The sequence below is a fragment of the Opisthorchis viverrini genome, assembly GCF_000715545.1.
Source record: "Opisthorchis viverrini unplaced genomic scaffold opera_v5_42, whole genome shotgun sequence".
In the NCBI taxonomy this organism is placed as follows: domain Eukaryota; kingdom Metazoa; phylum Platyhelminthes; class Trematoda; order Opisthorchiida; family Opisthorchiidae; genus Opisthorchis; species Opisthorchis viverrini.
In genome coordinates, this window is record NW_008751698.1 from 536,572 (window position 1) to 557,958 (window position 21,387).

The 21,387-nt window shown below is 44.5% G+C and overlaps 1 protein-coding gene across 1 annotated transcript in view; it reads right to left on the reverse strand.

Moving 5' to 3' along the window:
- Nucleotides 1-858: 858 nt before the first annotated feature.
- Nucleotides 859-21,387, reverse strand: part of T265_03075 (hypothetical protein) — a gene marked incomplete at both ends in the record, with an annotated part of 21,870 nt that continues 1,341 nt past the window's right edge. Inside the window, 9 exons of the mRNA XM_009167480.1 lie at nucleotides 859-1,496; nucleotides 3,744-4,045; nucleotides 4,226-4,707; nucleotides 5,405-5,525; nucleotides 6,800-7,024; nucleotides 9,949-10,480; nucleotides 14,936-15,134; nucleotides 17,168-17,483; nucleotides 19,602-20,349. Of these exons, the coding sequence (XP_009165744.1) occupies nucleotides 1,320-1,496; nucleotides 3,744-4,045; nucleotides 4,226-4,707; nucleotides 5,405-5,525; nucleotides 6,800-7,024; nucleotides 9,949-10,480; nucleotides 14,936-15,134; nucleotides 17,168-17,483; nucleotides 19,602-20,349 (3,102 nt within the window). The remainder of the gene's footprint in view (nucleotides 1,497-3,743; nucleotides 4,046-4,225; nucleotides 4,708-5,404; nucleotides 5,526-6,799; nucleotides 7,025-9,948; nucleotides 10,481-14,935; nucleotides 15,135-17,167; nucleotides 17,484-19,601; nucleotides 20,350-21,387) is intronic.

Genomic DNA, 21,387 nt, shown 5'->3' on the forward strand with positions numbered 1-21,387 from the left:
TCCGAGCATTTGTCCCGTAACTTTGTAAGAAATACAATTCAGAGTAAGAGTTTTGACCAGCAACATCTCTCCTCAAAATGCACGGAATATCGAAGACCGCTTCTTTCACCCTATGAATTGCAGCGTTCTACGAAGCACATGTTTAGGCTTGCACGCTGCAGCACTAACGGACTTAAGACGTTGGTTGTACTGTGAATCCAGCTGTTGCAAATTAAACAAGACCATGGTGAACGACATGAGTCTTCGCCAGCAGACCTAAGGGAGCTTTTCTCAAAATTCACTTTAGCTGACGTTGTTCATCAAGTAATACGCGCAACGAAGCTAAACCATAACCAACAGAAGAATGTCCATTGCAATCGTAAGAACCACAATTATGCCACGCCACCCGAAGGTTGCACGAGGGCTGGGATAATACCAAGTTGCCCAAGACTAGATAAGGGAAATCGAGAGGCAGAGGTCGGGTTCGAATCACGGACCTTCCAGCCAGTGAATTCGCGCTCTAACCACTTGGACCATCTCGCCCGCAATCATGTTTTCTTGTTTTAGCGCTGCCAACCTCTTAGATCTAACAAAAAATTTCAAGTAAGAAGGGTTCCAAAGGAATACCCAACCAACCAACACTACATGATATATATATATACCCTTTGGATGCTTTTCGACAGTACTGTACTCCTATTGCTATCGAAGATAAAGACCAAAGACCTATGCTATCGCACTAAAACATACACCCAGTAACCATTACACCTGTCTGCCCAAATGCCTTAATAAATCACAACAGTTGTAGAGCCCAACAAGATCGACGGAGGACGGTGAGCTGCAAAAATAAAAAAGACGCAAGAAAAGGATAAATAAGGATATTTTTCACCTAGTCGAACAATTCATCTGTACAATGTGAGTTCAGTGGTGAACGTTTCGTTTCTGCTGTCAATCCAGCTACGAAGAGGCAGCTCACCAGGAGTGAGGTTTGTCACACACGACGTAAACTTCACGCGCTTTGCACGAACACAGCAACCGGCTGAGAACGGTTCATCATACGAATGGAATCAAAGAGAAACCCATTCTGGTGCGCATAGCGTCATCAACGATAATATATGAACACATACAACCACACATACGCACCGGGAAATTTTTACTAGATTGAGAGATAGTGGTTCTAAGAACGAAACAGACTACAAATGACGTAAGTGAATGTGGACGGCTAAGGAGGCCTATAGCAAGTCTCCTTTCATGAATGCGATATGAAAAAGTCTGCGTGCACAGAAAGACAGTTGGTGTTTAAAGGTGCTTCGAGTTTTTTTTTCAGAATATGGCTGTGTGAGTCAAGGTGTCTGCAAAGATGTGGGATCGCGATCAAAGAATCGTTTAAAAGTGAAGTTTGGAAAAGGTGGTGGTGTGCTGAATGGACCCGAGCCATTGTTCACACGATTCTCGTTACTAATTTGCGGTCGGTCGTCTTCTACAGCATCGAAGTTTGAGGTGTCCAGTTCATCCTTGATCTAATCAGAGAAATAGGGAAAAAACAAGGTCATAAACAGGACACGCGGTTACGAAATGGACACAGATCTATATATATGAGGCCAAAAGAATTCCATTGCGATGAATATGGGGAACCTTTTAGAGACCTTAGAGGGTAGATGTTTCTTTGAGAGGTCGACAACACAAATTAACGAAACAGTGAAACCCACACTATAAGGAGTCTGATTCACTAAACTTGTGGCTGTTATACACAATCGTTTCCACTCGACTCCTGATAATCCACTGGTAAAATTGCATACTAACGTCAGCAATTCACAACACACATAAGGCGGCTGGCCAGTGCAGAGGGTCGTTTGTGGTTTTCAGACCCTCCATGAAAACAGATAAATGGAATAGATTGAAAGCACAAAGCCTTCCACATGCGATCTCGGATGACAAGATAGGTTCATCCAAGTTAAAGCAGTCGGAGACTACATACAAAGTAGTATACGGTTTTTAAACTGAGGATTAGGTCTGCGCGAAAATAAGACGTCTACAATAGGACTTAGTGATGTGTGATGGACACGCACTTTTGGTTGGGGCACACTTAATTCTTCTTGAAGTTGGACGGGAGTCCAACAAGATGTGTCATTTAAACTAAGTGGCGCTTAAGCTGCCACTTTCTAGACGAACTTAGGCACCTTATCCTTGACCGCTCTCTACGGAAACAGAGGATTTCCATCAAATCCCCACCAGGTCTTCCTCAAATGTATACTATCATGTTTTCTTCTCATGGTTGTGTGACAATTAAGTGCCAGTATTCTACATCGGTGTACTGATGTCGGTGCTGAGTTATATCAACGTTTCATCCGGAAGGTCCGTTTCTGGAAGTCAATACCAACTGTTGCATTCAAAAACTCGTACACGCTCCAGTAATTCCCTTAAATCCACCACGTGATTCGTCTTTCCATGCGTGGTTTTACGTAACTGTCTAATTTTACAGAGGGTTGCAGACCAGGATCTGATCTTTCTCTATAGTTCAATTCAGTGCGTAGTACAAAAGTTAGCATTTGGGTGACAGGAGAACGGAATAAGAGCTAACGGGGAGGTAGGAGCATTTGGAAATAATCTGGTAGAAAAAGAAGCAGGGAAGTGGGCACAAGCGCATACTCCACCAACCAGTGGTGCAGAAAATAAGCGGGAAATCGGAAAGGGCCGCCGGAACACTTGCGTCTGTTTGGGAGTGGACGGATGTATGAGACAGGATAAGAGCTGATGGACCCGCGAACAAGTGATGAAAGAAACTGATAGTCTCACTCGGATATCTATGAAGTGGGGTGTTAAGAGTCAGCCGCACGCCAATCAATCGAATGTCAGTGGTGTGTAAGTTTTTAGCATTGGTACAACATATCTTGACGTACAGATACAACAGAAAACTGCGGAATATAACTTGAACATTCACAGCCCAACAGCAATCCTTATAACAACATGTGCATACGTTACATAATAAACATTGAGTACCAAGCACTCCGTAAGCCAGGCCACATAATGGGCAGCTTATTGATGTATTCGATCCAAGATTAAAAAAAATGATCATGTGGCGTCCGACAAACCGATAATCGAGATAAATCAACCTAAGATTAGTCACCCATGGCGGTTGATAGGACAGGCTAAGGAAAGTGTAGTATAAATGTAATGATTAGTGCACACTCGGAAACGCGACCGAAATGTAAAAGCGACAAAGATCCTGCGTCATCATTTGGCGCAATTCATATTTTTATACATGAATCGTCCAAGCGTTAAGCTGAGCTATTATACACGGCGATTCAGTATCAATACGATATCAATGCAAATTCAACACAGAGCAGAAACTGATGGTCGTACAGATGAAATAAATACTGGTCATCAGCTCTAAAAGTGACTGGGTTAGGGACTACTTGGGGCAGCCTGACTACGAATGCCATGCATAACTCAGTGAAGTGGACACATGAATCCAAAAGAGTCTAAGGACAAGTTAATTGTTTTTTTCACATGGAGGTGTACCACGAAGAACAGCCAGGGAATCGTGCCACCATGAGTTAGCTGGTGAAGGATTATGAGATCATTGGTTTCCATTTACGGTAATGGATGTTTCAGGTACCATTCGCGCATCATGAGGACAGAGAGTTTGCTCAACAATCCCGGACAAAATCAAAATCCAACTGGAAGGACTTTTGTTACAAACAGCCGGTTAGATATGGGAAAGATTCTGTTGCGGCCATGCACCACCGTGGTAATATATAACTTACCGTTGGTATATATGGGGCCTTCTGTGAGGTTATTGTGTCCCATAAGATTGGGGCGAAGAAAGGATGCGCCTTGATCGCCGTCGGATCAGCCAGTCGGTCTGCCGGGTCACGCAACAGCTGTCGAATCAGCGAACTGGCCTCCGGTCGTAACCGAGGTTCCCCAGGGATTGTTAGATATTTGTACCAGTGGATCACGCGAATCTGTGTATCGGTGGCAGTCTGAGCCAAAAATGGAGGTTGCCCAACCAACATCTCGTATAGAATAACACCAACAGACCACCAGTCACATGACTGCCCATAATCTAGAAACAACATGTAGACGGAACACGAAACTGGTCGGCAACGGATAACCAAAAAATAGCATGGGTGAAGTGTTTTCAAAAAAATCTGGGTTTTTACAAGTAATTTTATAGAACGAGTTGTGAGAGAATTCATCGAAAAAAAGCTTAAACTGACACTGACCAAGCACACATGTAGCATACCTTGTCTTCGTAAAATTTCCGGTGCAATATAGTTTGGAGTACCAACCAGCGACTGAGCACAGCGGCGATTGGGAGTATTACTTCGAATCCGATCAAGGGTTCGTTGCTTACATCTGACTACGTTTGCTGAAAACCGTCGCGCGGCAGGCCCTCTGAACAACTTTCCAAGTCTTTCTCCGCGTTCCGCTGCCCCATCTTCATTTTGTGCCTCGTCGCTCTCGTCATTTGCCTCACCAGCTTGATGGCGATTCCCCGGCAGATGAGCTCCAGACTGCCTGTATGCACCGGATGGGTTTTGTATTTTGCTGGTGTCGGTACCCAGTTTATCCCTCGCGCGGTGCGATTGTGTGGTTGATGGAATGCCAAAATCCATATCCCAGTATTTTGAGCTATGTGTCCATCGAAATCCAGTACACAATCCAAAGTCTGTCAGTTTGATGTGTCCATCTCGTGTGATGAGGATATTGTCCGGCTTTATGTCACTAGAACCAAGTAGTTCAAAGAAACAAATGACATATTACACAGGTTTAGAGAGTCTGATACTCATTATCGTTTTACGTTGAGAGGGGTCATGCACATGTCGCTTCGAGCACCTTGGGATTCTCCTAGCTTTTCACTGATAAATAAAAAAGACGACAATGGAATTCACGGAAATAAGTACAAACACGGCAAAAGCTCACCAAAGGTGACGCAGACAAACATGGAGCCCATGTAACTGTTCATTCACCATAAGTACCAAAAAAGCCCTCGTCAACCTGAAGCCCCAACGCCTACGAAATCACAAACTGCATGCGGTGAAACTTTTACGGAAAACCACTCCTTTGGACAGATTCCGAGTGAGATACAACGAGATGCACGATACGTATGATAAAAATTCTCTACCCCGTAGCCGTCGCTTTTGGTGTGGATCACTGTAGTATGAAGGTCCCCAATCTCCAGATAAAAGTGAACAACCTTCCGCATTTCTTAAGAGCGCTAGTTACCTTGAGGATGACTGAAAGCATGAGCCTGGACAAATAAAGATAACACCCTATCCTGAATAAATGGAATCAACCCACCTCTCAAAAAACAGTCTCGCATGCGATCCAATAAAACACGGAGTAATCATGTTATGCATGCGCTGATCAGCATTGCAAACTGTTGGCTATTCGGAGGCTGCCTGGAAATCAGCAAACTCACCGATGAACGAATCCCATTCCATGTACACTTTCAAGTGCCAAAGTCAGCTCGGCAATGTAGAAACGGGCCAGTGGTTCTTCGAAAATACCCTTCTTTATCAACAGGGACATCATGTCACCACCTGATGGATGAACGGACAGAATAGTTCTTCACGTGATTTACATAAATAATGCAAAAGCTGTGAGTAACATTTCCTTCCTGAGTACACTACTGTTCACAATGGGAATGAAAAGTGAAATAAAATGAGACTAAGTGCGTAGGTTTAGAAAGCTTACCTCACCAGGTGGGCGACTGACAGCTTGCGGTTCAATTAAACATCTGACTACTTATAAGTAGGTGAGCCTAACCAGATGAAAATAGTCATGCGGCAAAAGGAAAATCCCATCGTCGCTGTCAGCCTTCGGTTTAACTATTCCTAAAAATAAAATGTGATGACCGACCCACCACATACATGGATCACATGTTATTCCCCAGGAAAGTGGTCGAAGTTTCCTCCCAGTAGGTAACCGTACCGCACGAGCATCAGTGCACAGGTCCTTAAGACGGTTCTTAGCACGAATTGCTTCAGAAACTAATAACGAGACGCTGACAACAAAGACTTTAACAATCCCGCACATGTTTCTCGTCCAAAAATTTTTATCTGCACATCCTCTCAAGAATGACCAATTAAAAACGAAGTGAGCCAAAACAAACAGGGGGCACTCTAGAGCACGAGGGTCAAGACATTCTCATCTATGATACTCCACCGTTCATATCCTACCACGCTGGTTACCGGTGTTCTAGTTGTCCGCGTTCACTTCGGGACAAAGAAGAAGATCCTTATAAAGGCATCATAAAAATCCTACCTATAAGTCCATCCGTAGGAACAACATAAGTCAGGGTAGCATTGAAGGGAATAGATTCCGTCTCCGGTCGGCTGGTAGCCAGCTCCAAAAGTAATAGCATAAAACATCAAGTATCACTATTCCCAAAACTCCTCAAACCTAAAAATACGGTCTTCAGAGCGTATTCCAAAAAAGGCTTCGTCTCAAATAGTCTCTGATATAAAGTTTAACAGTGAAAAAGCAAAACCATCGAGAATTTGAGTGCCATTTCTCTGACCGAAGTGCGACTCACAATATGTACCGCAGAAACATCAGATTTAACCCACACGAGCCTGGCAAATAAAGAGTACGACACTGACATTGCACTGAAAATGAAAACATCTTGGAGCCCCGTAAAGGCCACGCAAGGTAATCTTTCAATTAAATTTTATGTGTGTGGTATCATCGAAAAATGTCTAGCATTCAGGTGTGCTACTTATTAATGGATTCTGCTGATCACAACCGAAAAAGATCAGATGGTACCGAATCAACAGAACAGTAAAGGGTTCTGTTGTCCGGACCGCATTCTTACCCGGAATGTATTCCATGACTAAATATAGGGCTTCAGAATCCTGGAAAGAGAAGAACAATTTCACAACCCATTCATTGTCTGCCTCAGCGAGGATATCCCGTTCAGCGCGTACGTGAGCCAGTTGACGACGTTCAACCACATCCCTTTTGTTGAGCAATTTCATTGCGTACAGCTGTCTGTTATCTTGTTTTCGAACAAGCCAGACTTTGCCGAACGCCCCAACACCTGGAAATGTATGAATAAAGAGGTTATTTGTGTGCACCTGTATGGAGAATATACAAACTAGTGGGGATGGGGGTTATCAAACTAATCATCAGGACTGGTGGCTATTCAAATATATTCTGACCATACACTGGTAGTAAAGTGGTTGTCCAAACAAGTCGACCAATGGTCAGAATGAGTCATGCCTAAAATTCTCTCAGATAATTCCACAACTCCGTCCATGTAAACCGCAAAGAGATGATTTAATCCCTACCGAAAGCTGTGGCCAAAAATAAGTATCTTTGCTTAAACAGAACTAAAGGCTTTGCCCGAGCCAACTCACTGTTCACCTCCTAAGTGAGAAAAAAACAGAAACCGTAAGGGGCAGAAAAAGACACGCAACCAAGGCTATTTTAAAATGAAACAGTAGCGTTCTACAACCTGTTGAATGAAAAAACATGTCCTCCATCTGGAAAGGACGAATAATGCTAGGTCAAACATGGAAAAGTAGTAAATAAGAAAGACCCGATGGCCCATGTTTACAGTACCCTCTTGAAATGATTCTCCATCGAGACAACTACCGGGAAGTAAAGACCACCTAAGTTAGAAACCTGAACGCCATATATTACAATGGCCATAGCTTCGCGAAAGTAAATTGTGGTTTTGAAAACAAAGTATAAATCTGAAGAACAAATGATACACGTGGTTTGTTCGCATTGATTTCAGATATGTTTACCTCTATTCTTAGAAAAAGACACGCAACCAAGGCTATTTTAAAATGAAACAGTAGCGTTCTACAACCTGTTGAATGAAAAAACATGTCCTCCATCTGGAAAGGACGAATAATGCTAGGTCAAACATGGAAAAGTAGTAAATAAGAAAGACCCGATGGCCCATGTTTACAGTACCCTCTTGAAATGATTCTCCATCGAGACAACTACCGGGAAGTAAAGACCACCTAAGTTAGAAACCTGAACGCCATATATTACAATGGCCATAGCTTCGCGAAAGTAAATTGTGGTTTTGAAAACAAAGTATAAATCTGAAGAACGAATGATACACGTGGTTTGTTCGCATTGATTTCAGATATGTTTACCTCTATTCTTAGTTCCTATCGCAACCTTTCGACATTAAAGAGAGCAATATTTAGACACTGAAGGGCGAATAGGTATCCCGAGATTTTTCCACCTGAGACCAGCGAGGTTCACGTCCATCTGTGCTCCATATTTTGTGTTAAAAAGTTGTGGTCAATCGCCTTACATACGATGCTTTCCATTCTCATTATGTTCGCTATCTCTGAACCTTACAGTGAAAAAAACTCAGGCTTTACGCACCCTTCGCATTGACCTAAAATTGTGGTGAAACGAGCACAGCGTTTCTCTCGATTGTGACTTCAAAAAACCAAGTAAGCAGGAGAGTTAGGCACAGTCCAAAAGGACATACATTCTGCCTTCCACGCTGACGTGATTCACACGGTTGTACCACGGAGTTGAACACTGCATTCAGATGTTAACAGCAGTCCCGGCCATGACGATAATGATCGTTCAGCTGTGACATTCTTTGAGTACATAAGTGACATGCCATCCGAAGGACGCACGAGGGCTGAGATGGTGGTAGGTTGCCTAGGCATAGACAGGAGCACTCGAGATGCTGGCTTTCGATTCGGACTAAGGACCACCCAGTCAACAAGTTCGCGTCCCAACCACACTGAGCTGCCTCGAGCTCACCCGTAGTGATGCCTATCTAGCGAAAGTTAGCAGGAACACCAGACAGACAAGACATTTCCGAAACGGGTTTGAAAGGGTTGGAAGAGATCAGGCGCTGTTAACCGTTAGTCCATAGTGAAAATAGTGACGAATACAGAAAGGGTATATTAAATGAAACCATCCGATGCTTCTACCGCCGAATGTAGTAATCAAACGCAACGCATTTAATCAAAATCACATTGATATTAGCAACATAAATCACGATCCTTTCATTCATATCCACCTCTGTGAGTGACAAACAGCCAAGTAGTTGGTATCTGAATGAAAAGCCTTAGCGTTTTATTGAGAAATAAGCCAAACTGCCATGGTGGCAATGTACTGCAAACAATTTCTAACGGGAATCGGAAAATAACGTAAGTAAACGGATAAATTTAAAAGCACAGATACGCTAAACTAAATGCTGATGAAGGTTTCTTTAGCGAGCGCAAGGTTAGAAGCCAATCTGGTCCGGTTCGAACGAGGCTGTCACACAAAATTCCCGTACATACCGCGACTGCCCCGTTGTACACAAACCTCATTCACCAAGCAGAAAGACAGGCATACAAACACATAAAAGACGAGGACGAAATGGGATGAAACGCCTAGTAACCCAGGGGCATCGCGCGTTGTAACCACTATCCACCTTTTGGGCTGACGGAGGAATGCATGCTTGTAGCAGTCGGTCGTAGATGATGTTGTTGATACTACTGCTACTGCTGCTGGGACTTAACGACCAGATCCGAATCACCCTCAAGTGCCGTAACGACATGTGTATGTGTGCGCCAGTATTGTGCAAACATGCACAGGAGGGTTAAGAGACAGATGGTTGATTGGTGTAACGGAGACCCTCGACCAATCGATCGCCCCGCCTGACCAGCCGATGCCTGTTGTTGAAACGCAATGTACTGGGGCAAGTGATACAGCCGCACAAACATGCAAGTCGGCCGTGCTGGAGTTCCCGAAAAATGCGAATTCCACAGTGAGACAAACACACATACAAACATAGCTGCAAGTAGGAATAAAGAATGGAATGTTGTAGAGGTGGGGGTGGTGGACAGAAGATGTCATGGCGGCAAAATAGTTCAAATGGTGCTGAACAAGAAAAACAGAAAAAACATGCACACACCAGAAATACGGATGGTTTGAACAGGCTAGCCCAGGCTGAACGTGTGAACACTATATGGCCCAAAGTAGTAAACCCACCCAGATTTTTAATGCGCTGGAACATGGACTGATCCATTTTGGCACGTTGCATACGCATGTAGTTCGACTCTTTCTTCCGTAACAAACAGCGCATTTGCGCACGGGCTGTTTCATCCAGGCCAACTTTAGCCATTTCGGTCTCCAAACGCTGTCGACGTTCCTTACGCTCTCGTTGAATTCGGCCTGCGTCTTCCATGCGTTGTTCCATAAAGCGGCGATAGACTGCCGGGTTAATTGGTCGAATACCTGTGATGCCTGACTGGTATGGGGGTAAAGGTGTAGTCCCTGCCTGGTTGGCACTTGCTATTAGCTGATCCTGCTCTCCACAGTTCATCTGTTCGGAGGTTTCGTTTAATGCGGGCTTAGTGACTTCTGGGGGCACCGGTGAATTCGGACTGATTGATAACTTCGGTTCAGAGTTTTCAGACTTTTCAGTCCCAATGTTTGACTCACTCGCCCCACTTGCTTCAGCCTGAGACACCGTAGTAACTGCAAGGTCCTTCGGCATTCTACTCGGAGAGTTTGAAGATACCTGTGTGGGTGCGGTGTGAGTAAGGTAGAAGTTGATAGCAGACACTCTAGAGTTTATACGAGGACCTCGACTGTGGAATCACAGAGAACCGTGAAAAAAATATCCAAAACTCCCCAATCTATTCTGCTTCAAGAATAAGAACCATGGAGCGCAAGCTTAAGAAGCTTAATGGGGATCTCAGGCTCTAAGTGGAGCCAGCCTATGCAGCTGTTCCATCCTTAACAGAAATCATCAACAGTGCGAATCTCAATTGACCCAAGGGAATTTCGGATACGCGACCTCTTTGATAGCATTTTTGAACACTTAACCGTTCGGCCACAAGTCGCTGATCAGCATGATTGTCAATAAGGATGAAACAGTTGTACTGTGTCTTTCGGCTTTTTTTACAGGACGAAATCTCCTCACATAACCAGTTACTTTGATGTACTGGGCAATGGATTAGTTGATAACTCATAATTAACTGGTAGTGAGTGCAGCCAATACTTTCGGTCTATCAGATGATCGGCAATGTATTACCCACAAGAGGATGAGGACCCCGGGACGGGACACATCAGTAGTTAGAGACACTGTCAAACATGGCCCAGTTGCGTCCTCAATGGTGCTCGTGCATCCAGGCTATTGCTTTCAATGCACAGCACCCTCCCCACTTCCCCCACTTAAAAGTTCACTGACAGTGCTGTATTTAAGCACCAATTTATCAGCTCCAATGTGCAGCTACCTCCACCACCTCCCCAAAACACCGACGAACGAAACTGTGGCAGCTACAACTACTGTGCGACAAGTACGCGGTTCTTACAGCTGACAGTGATGATGACACAAGAGACCCATAATATTTATATGGCAAATCTTCAGGAAAGAATCAATCCGGTTTTCGATAGTCAGGCTAACCCCACACAGAACTGTCATTCTACGCCGAAACTGAGCAATCTCATGAACATACCCATGAATGACCCTACGTCACAGTGTAGGAAGAACCAGGCAACTTAGTGGCATTCCTTTATATCCAGTTAAAGAGAAAAATATATGATTCTATGGCAACCTACTCATATGCGTTTCTGGCACAATTTGGTTGACCATACGGTAAGGCTACTGTCTACTCGGGACAGATAATACATTGCTTGTTGGTTTGAACAAGGCGGATCAGGCATTAGTACCAGAGCCATCACCGCTTGTTTAGCTGGCCTAAGCCATACGGGCATTTCCGAAGAAGGCGTCACGTTGCTGCCCAAAAACTCCTATTTTACGCACATGACGACGCTGGTGATTAGAAACTTGAAACATCCTCTCCGGGCACAACAGTTGATGGTATAGGATCTCCAGTTATCCTCGTCGGCTATCACAGCTGGACATCATGAGCTATCGCACAACAGCATGGCTGATGCCGCTTAGCGTACAGTGATGACAACTTACGTGACACTTGACGTGGCTATATCGCTTTGATAGTGCATGCTAATTTATTTACCACTCTCGTCATGCCGTGCTTCCTGCTAGTTAAACATGGCCTGTGCCTGACCATTTGAGACAGGACCGCCTAAAACGTGCTTGTCTCATCCGGTTTGTCTTCAAAACTAAGTTTGCTAGTGCAACTGTGTTCTTGCTAACCATGTGATAACGTTACCTGTGAGTCTGAAGTGGACGGGAATCTTTTAATGAAAATCTGTAAGGGCGATATGACTGGGAGTCAGCCGTATACAAGTCGTCGTGTCGACCGAAACACAGTTTTCTTGGGAATAAGGTGATGAAAATAGACACGGTAGCTTCAGGTAAGGTCGATGCGACTAGCCTGTCAAGCTTCCGAGTGGTTAGCGAGGCTTCGTAAAAGGACTTCGAATCCATGGCATTGGCACTTCGTCAAACATGACGGTGGTAATGACGATAAGGATGATGAGGATAGTGACGTCGTCCGATTGATGCGAATGGATGACCTAGGAGTCGGTCGAGTTTATAACAACTAGCCACCTATAAATGCTCTTATCTACTTCTTTTGTTGCTGATCTCAACAGGAAACACCGAAAGCACCGGTTGCCGATACTGCCTATTGTTCTGTAGTGTAGTACGAAAACAAATCCGAATATGGACAATACTGGGTTGTTCCCAGAATCCAGTTGAAAGCCACAAGCCGCAAAGGTGACACCAGATAGATTGTAACTGAAGGATAGTTGTGGTACGGTAGCACCAAGTAATTTCCTTCTCATTTTTATTGTTCTCGAATTAGAACTTCTAGAATGAACTTTTCGTAGTAGCAAGGCATTGAAACATCAGGTTTTGCTCTCACTGTGAAGCCAATCCTAATGGAGAGCTATGGTTGGGATTCCCATTGGTCACAGCTGTTCACAGAAAAAGACAAGCTGACTGTACTTTGCAACACGCAACCTGCTACAAGGGAGAAGACAGCCACAGGAAATATTGCAGCCTGACTATCGCGTTACCATAAACTTCGACGACACCAAGACATCTCGATAAGATTGCTTCCCGTAGTCAAAGCTGACTAATGAAACAGTACCACGCGCTTCACTGTCTACATTGTACCCTATTGTTTTCAATAGCCTATTTGCACAATGATTAGTCGAATAATGACCAACAGTCCGTCATCTAAGTTAATGAGAGAATGTTCTTTTGTGCTCCCTCTCATCGGCGCCTGGATGAGAACTGTAAAACGGGATGACTTGTGATGATTTGCCCTTACGTAGCAAAGGAAAGATTATTTGGAGGTTGAAGAACGTCAGTTTTCCAAATGTTACACCTTACTGTGTTCCAGCCCCACTCGCCTCAATTCATGACATGGTCTTAATAATGTTCCTCTTCAAATACCTCACACCGAAATATCAAAGAAGTCCACTATGGTACATCGCAGAAAACTCTAACGATCTGGCAGAAAATTGTTCCGGCACTGTTGAAGACATCAGCTTTGAAGGGTGCTAGTCTACTGGCAAACATGGAAGAACAACGTAATGTGGTGCTTCTTCTTATGGATTAATGACTAACTAGGGTGCTGAAGTGAATTTACTCTTCGATCCTTGGGGGTCTAGTTTTCTCAGGTGAAAATGCATGGGAGGAAAATTCCGTGCTGCCAGAGTGGTCTCTCTGATACGAATGTTTCCTCTTGCGGGGAGATGAGTACTGAAGCAGAGCAGACAAGAGCAATCAAGATTCAAGGGCAAAGTGGGCCCACTGACCTCTCGAACAGGAGCTCCTGTCTCGAACTCTTTGCCAGCCACATGATCCTCAATTTTGGGGAACGCAGTTGGATTCTAGCTGAGTCTGATGGTACTTTACGTTGCAAGCAACCCAACACTACTCGCGGTAAAGCTCAGCTAAGACCTCTCCAACCGTAGTTGTAACACAATCAGGAACCGTACGTGACCACGACACAAGCTCAAATTTTATTTCGAAAAAGTACCGTCCGTAAACCGAACGGCATTTCAATTGTTATACATGATTCACCGAAGTGAGTCAGAGGGCATGGTTCTCCCTAAAAACATCCAACTAGCTTTGGGTTCGGTTTAAGGCAATTTTACTTGTGTTGTGTATTGTTAGGAAATCCCCCGTAGGTGTACAATCAAAATGTTAGAGTTGTATATACAACGGTCGGCGTTCCACTAGCAGTCCTTTAGAACAGATATATAAATGGAGGAACCACTGCACTTGGAATAAGCTGATGCGCAAAAATCAGAATCCTACTTTACTGAGGCCCAAGCCACGCGGGACTCAGATCCTAAGCAATCCAAAAGAACCTGAAGTGCCCTTGAAATGTAGTTCAGCGAATCACCATACTCTCCTGAATTATACGACGGACTATTAGAAATAGACATACATTCTATGAAGCACAACCAGGACAAAACCTTTAAAAGCATTCATTGGCCACTTTAAACAGATTTCTGTTCATGTTTTAAACGGTGCACGACGTGAAACGGAAGTTCTTGTAGCAGTGAGCAATAAGATATTCTAAACCGCATAAGGGGACCTGCGCTCAAAGCAGACGCGTATGGCCTGTTAGGTTAGGAATGATTCAGCCAGCTGTAGCACCCTTTCGGTGCCTAGCTCCCATACCAACGGATGGAAGCACGAGGACTGGAATACTGTCAGGATGCCCAGCCCCAGACAGGGGTAATCGATATGCTGAGGTTGGGTTCGAAACATGGACTTTCCAGTCCGTGAACTGACGCCTCAACTAATTAGCTACATTGCGCTCTTTTTGAAGAATGACGATGGTCAAAAAAGCCACTATTGCTGAATGTACTCAAACCATCTCCTTCGATTACTCATTCTGGTTAGAACTACTCATATCGATAAATCTGTCTCCTGTAACGAAAGTGGATGGGAAATTAAATCTTTAGAAATGAAACCTCTGGCGAAAAAATTGGGACATTCGGGAATCCATCACAATCCATAAAAGGAATATATATATATAGTCATATGTAAGTAGTCAGAAGACAAAGGTCAACCTGAACTCACTCTTGGAGGCAGTTTAGGTGCTGGAATCAGTGCAACTGCCCCTTCCATTGGTTGACCACGCCTTGCATTGGTTGGGCTATAGCGAAATGCTTCCGACCCACTTTCAACACATTTGTCTACCACACCATTGGATGGTCTGGACATACATCTTGACCGCCCCGAAGGTCGAGAAGCAGAGGTTGTCAATGAATGTGGACGACTGGGTGTAAAACAGACAGTACAATCAACAAAAATGTAAAAGCAAGCATCGCATCCCCATGAAAACAGCAACAGTGGCAACAATTTGGCAGTGCATCGCGCGAGATTCTTTGTGGTCAAGAAATAGCGATGCGCTGTTGTTTCAGCGTAAGCACAAAAAGTGACGTGAAACAAGGGACGATGTCAGTTGAGAGACAATTAGCAACAGTGATGAATAGACAACACAAATGAGAGAACCAACTAAAGACGAAAGACGATGGTACAACAACGTAAGTCTCTGTAATGTAGTGACGGTAAACCAACAAGCCCGAATTCGGACAACCACCAAAGCTTTACCTTCGATCGGCCAGTTCCTGTGATAAAGAGAAAGCGGACAAAAACCTGATACAAAGTAAGAGATCGAAACCATTGTTTACGAATCGCCTGGCTCACAAAACATGAACGTCGGTCACAATTCCTATATGGCATGTAAAGAGCGAAACCAAGGCTGCTTCATAAGTGCAGCACAGTTTTACAAGAAGAAATGAACCGAGACCAAGACCATAACCTGATTTGAGCTTGAGAATTCCGGGTAAACTTTGTCTTATTCCCACAGCAAACAACCCGCGTGTCTGACAGACATGAATCTCGTTCAGCTGTAGCACCCTTTCGGTGCCTAACTGCCATGCCGCCCGAAGGAAGCATGAGGGCTGGGATACTGCCAGGTTTCCCAAGCCTAGACAGGGGAAGTCGAGTGGCGGAAGTCGGGTTCGAACCACGGACCTTCCGGTCAGTAAATTGGCGCTCTAACCAATTGGGCCATCTCGCCCCAATCTACATAAACTCCAATAGAGACACGAGGAAAAAAAGCAGGAGAAAGGTGGGAATAATCTGCCAATTTAGGTCAAATAGTAACAACGTAGGAACCGAGTGCATTACCGTGCAATGAACAGGGTGCGTTTGAACAGACAACGATGTCTAGCGTTCCATTTATTATGCGGGTAGCATGGTATGCGCTCTCTAGTTTGGACAGAGCGATCAGTATACTGGCAAGAGGTTCAGTTCATCACTTTTCTTGTAGAAATCCGTCCACGCGGCAGGCACGTAGAATGAACAAAAATACCTGGACCCACAGGACCATACATGTCAGATAGAAAGATAAATGCGAACGAGGAAATTTTTTGTTAAAGCACAAGGGAAAACTCAATAGCTGGCCGATAGGACCTGTTTTCAGGCATTGCGAGTTCAAGCGAGTTCAGGACACAATTGATTATGACGCACATGGACCCTCCCGCAGTGATTAAAGACCACATTAGTGACAAATTACTGGATTGTTCTTATTCACTAGGCAGCAAAGAACTTGAACGTCGTACAACGTATTGTTATGGAGATGCAAATTCTGAAACATCGAACAAGATAACACAATGCACCGATCACCTACCTAGTGAATACTGTCTTGGACTGAAGTACAAACAGGTCGGTGCATTTTGCATAGTGAGGCTAACCTACCCCGAGAGGTGTTGTCAGAAAAAAACAGAGGGCTACAAGGGAAAGGGTAACATTTTCGTAAACAGACAAAACTAAGACATACAAGGCTTTTGAGCTACGAACACCTGGAAGTTGCAAGCGTAGTTAATCGCAACAGTAGACTTCGAGACCAGCTTTTAATTTGTCTTACACAGTCAGGTACATCCTGCTCATCTTGAAGACGCTTATACGTCAGATAATGCTTTACTACCCGAATATTAAAAAGGGGATTTACGGCCAAGCCTTTACTCTTCAGCACACTGGAAATGTGATATAATCCAAACTGTTGTTTTTGGTAGAACTGGATGCACTAGTTCATCCTGTTCAGTGAATGGATTTCGAACTCAACGTATTTGAAACCACGAAAGCAAACGTCAGCATTAAGCCGACTCTAGACTCTGATTCGGAACGTTAAGTAACTCTTGCACGGAAATCACCTCTAAATTACATCGAAGTCATAATACTGCTGTCCAGTATATTTCGATTTGGGAATGTCAAATTTCGCAGTAGCATTTCGGAGTGTTGTACCTTATGGAATCTTTAATGGACGTTGATGTACGTGCCATACAATCGATCAAGGTGGTGGGACTGTTGTTCGCCAATGTTTCACTCGTCGTCACAGAGGTGCACAAGCCAGGGCGTGAAATAACACCACATTGAGGACCCAATTGGTTGCGCGAGTTCGAACGGGGTGGTAACGGAGGAGGTAAAGGTCCAGAAGCGCGTCGGGCCGGAGTATCAACAGATTGCACATTCAGAGGAGAGCCCTTCAATTCAGAATGTGTTGGGGTCAGCGAACCTTGGACAGGTGAATCGGGTAGATCTGGCGACCTTTTGTACGGTTCTGAAAAAAGCCGACACAATAATTAGGGAGTATGCTAGAAGGAAAAGCTAGCACATAGAAAGGCGATACAATGATTCCCTTTTAAAGTGAAATGATGAAAAAGAATGCCAGACAAAAATTAACGAATGCAACCAAGGACTACCGTGAAACATTTTAGCCACACAAACTATCCGAATACAAGCAATAACATCCAACTAGAATATGGTGTTTAAAGGGAGTCGGGGACTGCGCCCAACTGATGAACCCCAAGAGCGAGACAGGTCACAGGATGTCGAAAAGTTTTCAGCAAGCTTACGAGTAGTATGCTACGTTTGGGATCACACGAGCATGCTGACAACTACAGGGGAGAGAACACCGCTTATTTCGCGGCGAACATTAGACGAGGAAGACATCCTTATCTATTTCAGATGTGCCGAGCTACGCTTGCCTAGTACCGATCGGCAGTGAGTACCGGAGTTGTTCTGTGAATACCACCCCTTGTCCCTAGACAGTCGGAAATGCAATGGTGCCGAAAGACTGGACCAAATGCTTAGACAAAAGGGTCAAATTACGTCCATCGGCTTCCGATATCAACTGAACGACTAGGACCTAAAAATCACTTCGTTTCGGGCGGCCCTGTTCACCCACAAAGGCCACATTGGTCGAGTAATAGAGACTGAACGCTAAACAGCCCTGGGTGTATCCGATAAGGTCAATTCCCCTTTCTAAAGAACCATCGTACAACGAAACCATTTTGAAAGGCCAGCTGAATGGATTTTGTATACGGAAATCACCGTACAAAAAAACATTCCATTACGGTTACTCTTAGCCTGTCTCAGCCTTCAACCAGGACAAGCAATAAGGACTCAACCGGGCTCGGGGACCTAATAAGCTAAGAAAATGGAAAGTAACCGTCCATAATCAATCAGTCAATTTACCAGCTACAAACCATGCACCAAAGGCACACTGGTTCTAGCTACTGCAGTTTCCACCACCGAATTTGGGAGAGTGAGACATATGGCCAAGCCTTGGGGGTGAAGATATGTTCATTTAGTTCGGGAGCTGGGTGACTACGTAGTGGAGGTGATAGCATTGACGCACGAGCGCCAAGGACTGCGCGATTGGGCTATTTTTGCCAGTGTATTGCCAGTGAATTGAGTCCCCACCCACGGAGGCGGCAGTTGTCGGCCCGACTTAGTTTACTGATTGCTGTTTTCACATTTCGTTGCCGGGGGTCATACACTGCCAACCTCCAATTCACTTCCACTCAGCACAGGGCGAGGCGAAAAGAGTCCTGCGAGGCAGATGGTCCTCTGGCATGTGGAGCACAGCCGATAATCCAGAGTGCCCTTGTTTCAATTGTTTTCCTGGTACAATATTCCATCCAACAACTCCAGGTTTTCGTTCACAAAAGTGAAAAACAACCACAAAGTAGCTTAAACCTGGTGAAAGCTCGTGGAAAAACTGGTGGCGATGGCCCATAGACATCCATCCCCTGCATAAGAAGAGAGACAGCATTCCAAGCACTTGTCAGCTGTGTTGATGAGATGTAAGGTGTCATAAAATATTGGATAAAACATAACACTGTTTAGTTTGTCTTCTAAAATGGCCCACCGAATTTAATATGTTTAGAAGACAGCTACGATTCCTTGTGATTATGAATGCGTTGTGTGTGAAAAACTTTGGAACCTAACGGGATCTGAGCCAGACGCTCTGGAGCTACCTGAAACAAACAGCTGAGTGGCAAACCTGATACAAAGTTTAGAAAGGTGGTTACCAAGTCCAAACTGTGATTACCCGGTCGAACATTCACGCCGATTAACTGAACTGCAATAAAGGCGGGAGATCCATGTGGCCGAATTTTTCCAAAATCTGCCACACCCACCGCTGTAGAAAGATAACTTGCACTGTAAAACCAATCAATCAATTATCCAGATACGTGCAAACTGAAGCTTGTTACTAGAAAAAGGCAAATGCGGATTTTACAACAAACAGCTCATTCAAAGAGCCTGATACTGGAAAATTTGTATGAAGCTTAGCGCAGCAATATGTTGCTCTCGGAGATAAAAAATGTACGTGTGAGGATGATCAACTCAATATACACATAGTAACGGATTTTTAGCATTGCAAGCTACTCACCGGAGCTCGAAGGTTGCAGAAGTGAATGTGGCCCCCCACCATCTCCAGGACTAATTTTAGTACAATTGCATGAAGTAGCCGGTGATGCTGGGGTAAAATGGTTGGTACATGTAACCGGAGGAGGATTTTGTGTAAAGCCCTGAGGCCATACTTCCGTACAGCCCCAAGAAGTGCTGTTTGGGATAAATGCCTTTCGCGCTGAATGCGATGTTGCCGAAGGACTCGGACCCGAAGGGCTAGTGTTAGTGCTCAGCCTGAGCGAGGAGGGTGGGGTTGGTGCAACGCGGCTGGATTTCTGAATTGAAGGTGACATATTTGGCTGTGCATAACCGGGAATAGGCGATGGATATGAAGGATAAGCAGCTGAGCCACTGGAGCTGTACGCATTGACTCCCGAGACGGTCGGATGCAAGGGGAGTGGATTCGGTGTGAGATGAGTTCCGAACCTGCTAGAAGAGTGCTGTCCGGTGGGGACCGGAGAAAGTGGCTGATATAGGAAGCTGCTGGCATCCTGAGCACTTCGACTGTGTGACAAACCATGGAAGGTATCGCGTTCACGTTGATGGACTATGGGTGCATGAAAGTTGGTAGGACCATGAGGAACTCTCACAGCCGACATTCCTAGCACATGGACTGGTGGCATAGAACTACTGAGTGCAGATTCAGTGTAGCCGTACAAACCAGCGTAGCAACTGGTTGAAGATGTTGCATATCCCGGAGATGACGCATTGGAGGAGCAACTGTGTAGCTAGGAAGCAGACAGAGAAAAACTGTTAACTCGATTGTTTCTAAAGACGCATCGTAAATTGGCCATTAATCCAGTGCTGAAAGAACAGAATAACCCACGTTTACGGAACTATTCACACACAACAGAGGTGGACTGGGAAATCTTGATACAAGAAAAACCAAGTGCATAAGGGGCCGGCGAACAGACATGCTGCATATATCCCTATGCAACGCTATTCGTGAGGAAGAGGATCTTTGGGAAAAACATGCCACTGAGATAGAGTCAAGATCTTTTGAAACAAAGCTGCTCGTATGCCTCTACAGTGCAATCATCTGAAGGAGGTACACAGAAACGGAATTCTCCGTTAGTAAATGATACAGTGGGTGAATTATAATATTATTTCAGTGGGAAGAAATGTGGCACAGCGGAGTAGTCTCCGTTCCCATGTTACCCTTTCAGACAGGAAAAGGCCTAAGGTCCCCACGCCGAACCGCATGTGTAATCAACTCAACGCCCTGTACACAAGGAAATCCGATGGAGTAATACCGAAGGGTGAACAGGACGGACAGTTGTAAAACCATCACCACGCCAAACTGCTCGTCAGTACTTATCGAATCAGGTGGGAAAAACGGATACCCTAAGTTTACGTGAAAGGTTGCTTGGTGGTCCGCACCACTAATGAGACCCACCTAGGTCACATATATAGCTACCTAATGCTGGCCATTATTCAGTCTGCTCAGTGCAACAATGATCGGACAATCACTTCTAACATTATTGTAGGCCTTATATTATGAGGTGTCTTGAGTGTTAAGACGGGTTATCTGTAAGTATATGCATGAAATACAGATACAACACAGTACAACGAAAATAACTTCAAAAACATCAACGAAGTGCAGTAAGATGTGTGCGTACTGAAGGGGAAAAACGGTGGAAAATAGGGAAACAGCATAGCGAACGAAACGTCGCGAACTGCATAAGGCTAGTATGCCCAACCGGTGGTCCATGGTGGTCAAATCGTATCATTATGTATATATATATATATATATATATATATATATA